General features: G+C 43.6%; 1 protein-coding gene across 1 annotated transcript; it reads left to right on the top strand.

Annotated features, from left to right (window-relative positions):
* Nucleotides 1–3,559: 3,559 nt before the first annotated feature.
* Nucleotides 3,560–4,015, top strand: LOC148769185 (uncharacterized). Its single transcript, XM_088820283.1, has one exon. The coding sequence runs from the start codon at nucleotides 3,560–3,562 to the stop codon at nucleotides 4,013–4,015; it is 456 nt and encodes a 151-aa protein (XP_088676409.1).
* The last annotated feature ends 2,540 nt before the right edge of the window (nucleotides 4,016–6,555 follow it).

The raw sequence follows: 6,555 nt of genomic DNA, 5'->3' as shown, positions 1-6,555 counted from the left end.
TTTCCTAGCGGCTCGAAAAGTACGTTCGATTTCGGGATCAAACGGTTCTCTAGCAAGATCGAGTCTCCTACGCATACACAATACCTAAAACAAACAAAAAAAATAAAATAAAACAAAATTAAATGGGTGAATCGTGAAAATTGTTCAAATCTAGAGCTAGAATAAAATAAATAATTAAAATAATTCCCCGGCAACGGCGCCAAAAACTTGTTGGCCGAAAACCTACACGCAAGTGCACGTATCGTACAAGTAATATAGTGGACAATTAAGTCCGGATATCGAACCCACAGGGAATATTTAATTATCTAAACGTAGACGCTAAATTCTACCAATTATTATCAAGCCCACCCTACACAGTCGACTTTAGAGAGAATTAACTAAAATAAATTAAAGAGCAAATTAAAACGACAAAGCAAGAAAGCAACTTAAACACGAAGATTTATCAGAGTGAACGAGCCTAGGATTTTATTCTTCCCCCTATGTGATTATTATTCTCCCAATTCCTTCAATTATGCAAGCAATTAACCCGGATTATTAACCTGAGATGCTAAAGTAATCATAACCCGCTTCCGCGTGTATTACGATTCTAATCCTCTAGATTCAATTACTATATTCCTATGCAATTAATTCTAGAACACAACATTAAGCACAAATCTCAATAATGGCTACCTAAGAGATTAACTATATTCCTATGTTAATACCACAAAGGCTCTTCTACCACAGTTCTAATTATTAACCCGATCTTCCGATTCATGCGATTAACAATAACATAAAAGCGCATAAAGTGGCCAGTTTCATGAACTTAATAAAACAAGTAGAATTAGGATCATAAATCCCACATAGGTGCACAAACATGGATAACGACAATCACCAATGGGTTAACTCCTCCGTCAAAAGTAAGAATTTCTTTCGAACTTTTCATGGATCATTTAAATCTTATGATCATTTATTTGTTGTTATTTATTTATTATTTTGTTTCATCCAGCAAGTTGAATGCAAGAGAGTTTGTTGTTCGGCGAAAGTAAAGATTGCATGAATTTGTTTTAAGAAACTCAATAAAGTTTTTCTATATGTGTTATGGACTGTTAGTTAATTAAGTCGCACCATTATTTGTGTTGCCGTACAATTTTCCAAAACTTATTCAACAGTTTGGCATAGTGAATGGAGTTAGAATTGGAATGTGGGTTCAATCGGATGATGAAATTTTGTACTAATCTTTTCCATTCTCAAATAATTACTTCTCCTCCGCCTTTGAAAGATTAGAATAAAATAGGTTTGAGGCTGGAAAAAAAGAAATATTGGATTAGATTTTAGCTGCCTTGCTACCAAAATGTGGTATTCATTGCAAATTTACGATTTTATTGACGTACGATTAAATCGATTGGGCACCGCCACTGCGCATTGCACTGTGCACCCACCCCTAGTATATATATACCCTCAATATTTCGGAGTACGATATGGAATAAAATATTACATTCAATTTATGGCCACTCCTGCACTAAAACCATATCGTCTGTTGGTGTTTCATCATTACCACGAAAGGCACCGCGTTTGTTCACTGCATAAGTATATGTGTGATGATATCCCCCTTCCCAACCATCCTTGTACACATCGAAAGCAATTGTCTTTTGGCCCCACCAAAATCGACAAAAGAAAAGAGTATTTCTCCAAAAGTTGTTTTTGAACGACCAATTGAAATCCTGACCAGGATAAAGAAGACGATATCCAAGATCGTCATTTTTAGACGCACAATGAACTGTTATTGCCGGGGTACCTTCTGGCATACGATTAAAATTTTTAATTAGATGCCTCCTCATAGCCGCTTCACTCTCATGACAAAAGCTCAATGATAAAATAATTAAGAAAAATATAGTGATGCTTGGAGGAGACATGATTTGCAATTGTGTGTGGTTATATTTTTCTTTCTCCCCCACCATTTTATAGCCATATATTTGCATGAAATTGGTAGGATAGAATAAATTAAATACTAATTTAAGAGTCTTGATTTCCCTTGAATAAATTGTGGTTCAACGCTATAATTAACAACATAATTTATGGAATCTAATTAACTTAATTTCATATTTATTTTAAAAAGTTTTAATGACATTATGATTACAAATATTCAAAATAAGGATGGTGCCTTGAAGATGTTTTTTTCTAACTGAGATAAAATAATTGATTCAATAATATCATGAATTGATAATACTACAGTAATAATAAGTATAATATTACTAAAAATTAATATTAGGGTTTTAAATTATAATTGTATAAAATTAATATTTAAGTTTAATCAATAACTATTTCTAGATATATGTATTCTAGCTATTCTAATTCAACAACTGACTACATATATAACTATGTGATATACCTAAATGGGCCGGCCCAATGGGCCCTCAAATTTATATACCAATTAGGCCCATTACACGAAAGCCCAAGCTCCTTCAAAATAAGGCTTGGACCCAACAAAGTAAGCCCAACCCATTCAACGATATATAAATAGATATTTTATTCATTCGAAAAGGTACGTTCTCATTTTTGATAATCCACCACGAGTTTATTCTCTCTACTCTCTCTACGATCCGTACATCTGACTTGAGCGTCGGAGGGGTTTCCGCCGGATCAACCCCCGGCTTAGTTCACGTGTGCTTATTTTGTAGGGACCTCAGGATCATTCGAGTTATCAAGCTACTGATTCGCTTTGCTCTCCCAACTCATTTTTCCATACCCCCTAGGTGAGCTAAGCTTTAGCATCATCATTTTGGCGCCGTCTGTGGGAACGATGCAAACCAGATCACGTAGCCAACAAGATCCTCCTGAGGCGTCAGCTCGGAGAGAAAACGACACAGCTAATAACCTCCCAGCCCGTGGAGGATCTGGCATCCCACCTCCTCCACGCACCGCGGAGCAACTTCCTCCACGTGCCACAGAGCCAGCTCCTCCACGTGCTGCAGATCCACCTCGCGAGGTTCAGGTGATCCCCCCTCGGGACCCACCACTCGCCGATCCACCACTCCCTGCTCCTCGAACGGTTCAAATAACCGAGGACGCGCTCCAACGTATGATAGCGGAAGCTTCTACTCGCGCCGCCAGGGAGGCCGTAACTCAATATATCGCCACGATGGGAGCAAACGCTCCCAATGCGATACCAGCACAAGCTCCACCTATAGTACCACCTATGGCCCCACCGCCAATCCAGAATCAAATAAGTGTCTCATCTTCTACGTCAGACCCACGGTCCCAAGTGCAGCTATCCACTAATCACCGAGGAGCACAACCCAGACAACAACGTCGGCGCTCAACCCTACGGGGGAATGCATCACCACCGAGAATCCCTCTCTTTAATGAGGGAGAAGGCGAAGTAAACAGCCGAATGTCTCGCCAAAACCTTTTCTCCCAACCAAATAATCAAATGGGTGAGAGGATGCCTCTCCCAGCAAGACGCAGTCCCTTCACCATAGACATCCTCAACGAGGTATTACCTCAAGGAGTAAAGATCTCGGGGTTACCTCAATTCGAAGGAACCACCGACCCACAGGAACATATTGAGAAATTCAGTGCCATGGCGGATTTATACGGCCCGACGGATGCTGCGATGTGCAAAATGTTCCGTACCACTCTCTCCAAGAGGGCAATGAACTGGTTCAACTCCCTACCCATAGGGTCGATTGACACCTTCGCTCGGCTGTCAACCCGGTTCACCAACCAATTCGCCATCAACAAACAATATGCCAAAACCCCAGCTCATCTCTTCTCAGTAGTACAGAGAGATAACGAAACGCTCCGTAACTACATCAAGCGTTTCGTAGAGGCCGTCCACGAAGTCCCCAGTGTGGGGCAAGATATGCTTTCCGGGATTATGCAGCAAAACTTGAAACCTGGTAGATTCAAAGAATCTATCGCAGGAAGACCCCCAGGCAACTTAGAGGAGTTGCTGAATCGAGCCGAAAAGTACGTCCGAATAGAGGAAGCTTCTACCCATGCTCCTCCTAAAAGAAAGAGGGAAGATGATCGTTAGGATAATAGGAGGCGCGATGATCGACGTCCCCCACTTCCACCTCAAGGCCAACCCTCTTCCTCCTACAATAGGTTCACTCCGCTAAACGCTCGCCTCACGGAAATCCTTCACGTGATAGAGCAGAAAGGTTTAGCAGAACCTCCACGTCCTATGCAGCCAAACGCAAAGCGAGAAAAATCGGATCGTTATTGTCGATTCCATAAGGACAGAGGGCATACTACGGAAGAATGTGCACAACTCAAAATGGCGATTGAGAGGCTGATCAAATAGGGCCATTTAGGCGAATACATTGATAAGCCGAGAAATAAGCGCCGTGATGATCCTCCACGCCGAGATAACAATCGAGATCAACAGCAAAGACGAGAGGATGGAGGTCATCGACGTGACCTGGATAACAACGATAACCAGCCTACCCGAGGAATCATCTCTTTTATCTCCGGAGGACCGGCGGGTGGCGATTCACAAAATGCAAGACGCACCCTCGCTCGATCAGCACGCATGAATCAAGAACATGCTTCTCCCTCCGCACGCATATATCAAATACGAAGACCTGATCACAGCATAGTCTTCAACTCCTCCGACCTCGAAGGTCCGGATGAAGACCATGTCGATGCGCTGGTAGTAACAACAACGGTGGCCAACTTCTTGGTCAAGAAGATATTAGTGGACGGTGGAAGCTCAGCCGACATCATGTACCTCCACGCTTTTAAGCAGCTAGGCATAGATAATGCCCGGTTTAATCCCGTTGCCACACCCCTGAAAGGATTCACAGGAGAAGGCATTTTATCCATGGGAGAAGTGGAACTGCCAGTTTCGTTAGGGGAAGACCCCTGTCGGATCACAAAACTAATCAAGTTCCTCATCGTCGACAGGCTATCACCCTACAACATCATTCTGGGGAGGCCAGCAATCCACACATTTAAGTCGGTGCCTTCCTCCTATCATCAGAAGTGGAAGTTCCCTACTCTTTATGGAATGGGGGAAGTACTTGGAGATAGACGTCTCGCTCGAGAGTGCTATGTAAGGGCCCTACGAGAACCTTCCAAGAAGCTTAAACCACCCGGAAAGGGAGACGACACCCAAAAATCCGACAAACGGAAGTGGGTCAACGCGGTCATTGAGGATAATAAAGAAATCCTCATCAGTGAGCCGGATGACAGCATCAAGCTAGCAGCTGTTGAAGAACTTAAGCTCATAGAACTCACTCCCGGAGATACCTCCAAGCTCATACGGATAGGATCTGATTTAGATCCAACCACGGAGCAGCAGCTTATCAACTTCCTAGGACACAATGGAGATGTGTTCGCATGGAAAGCCCAAGATTTGTCGGGCATTCCCCCTCAGGTAGCCCTACATCGGCTTAACGTCGATAAGAGGTTGAAGCCAGTCAAACAGAGGAAACGGACATTTGGTCCCGAACGCAACAAGCATATCAAAGCGGAAGTGGCAAAACTCCTCGACGCAGGCCACATACGACCGGTTCAGTATCCTGAATGGTTGTCGAACGTAGTACTCGTTCCCAAACCCGGGGGGAAGTGGAGACTATGCGTAGACTTCACCGACCTCAACAAAGCTTGTCCTAAGGACCCTTTTCCTCTGCCTAGAATCGATCAACTCATCGATTCGACCTCAGGATGCGAGCTCCTCAGCTTCCTCGACGCATACCAAGGATATAACCAGATCTTACTTGCGCCAGATGATCAAGAGAGGGCCAGTTTCATCACTGACCAAGGCATCTACTGCTATCAAGTCATGCCCTTCGGGTTGAAAAACGCAGGAGCCACCTACCAGCGTCTAGTGAACAAAATGTTCGCAGATCAGATCGGTAAAAATATGGAGGTGTACATCGACGACATGCTCGTCAAAAGTGTTAAGGTCTCGAACCACCTAACGGATCTTGATCAGTGTTTCGCCACCCTGCGAAAATATAAGATGAAGCTCAACCCCCTCAAATGTTCATTCGGAGTTCGGGGAGGCAAATTTTTGGGATATATGATTTCACAACGAGTAATCGAAGCTAACCCCGCGAAAATTGAAGCAATCACCTCCATGGCTCCGCCAACATCGATCAAGAAAGTTCAACAGCTCAACGGCTGTTTGGCATCCCTGAACAGATTCATTTCAAGATCAGCGGACAAGGCTCTCCCCTTTTTCAAAATTTTAAGGGGAGGAAAAAAGTTCGAGTGGGATGAGGCATGTCAAAAGGCATTCGTTGAGCTGAAGTCATACTTAGCATCCCCACCCCTGCTCACAAAACCTCAGCCCGGAGACACCCTCCTACTATACTTAGCTACATCAGCTAATGCCGTCAGCGCAGTCCTCATCCGAAATGGAGAAAAGGGTCACCAACCCATATACTACATAAGTCGCGCCCTCCAAGGAGCCGAACAACGTTACACCAACATGGAGAAACTCGCTCTCGCCCTCATCAACGCAGCACGGAAGCTTCGACCTTACTTCCAGTCACATCAGGTGGTGGTTCTCACCAATTACCCTCTGAAGCAAATACTAAGAAGTCCCGAAACATCCGGACGATTAGC

The sequence above is a fragment of the Erythranthe guttata genome, chromosome 7 (assembly GCF_056151865.1).
Source record: "Erythranthe guttata isolate IM_541 chromosome 7, IM_541, whole genome shotgun sequence".
Classification (NCBI taxonomy): domain Eukaryota; kingdom Viridiplantae; phylum Streptophyta; class Magnoliopsida; order Lamiales; family Phrymaceae; genus Erythranthe; species Erythranthe guttata.
This window is presented reverse-complemented; position numbering and strand designations above follow the sequence as displayed.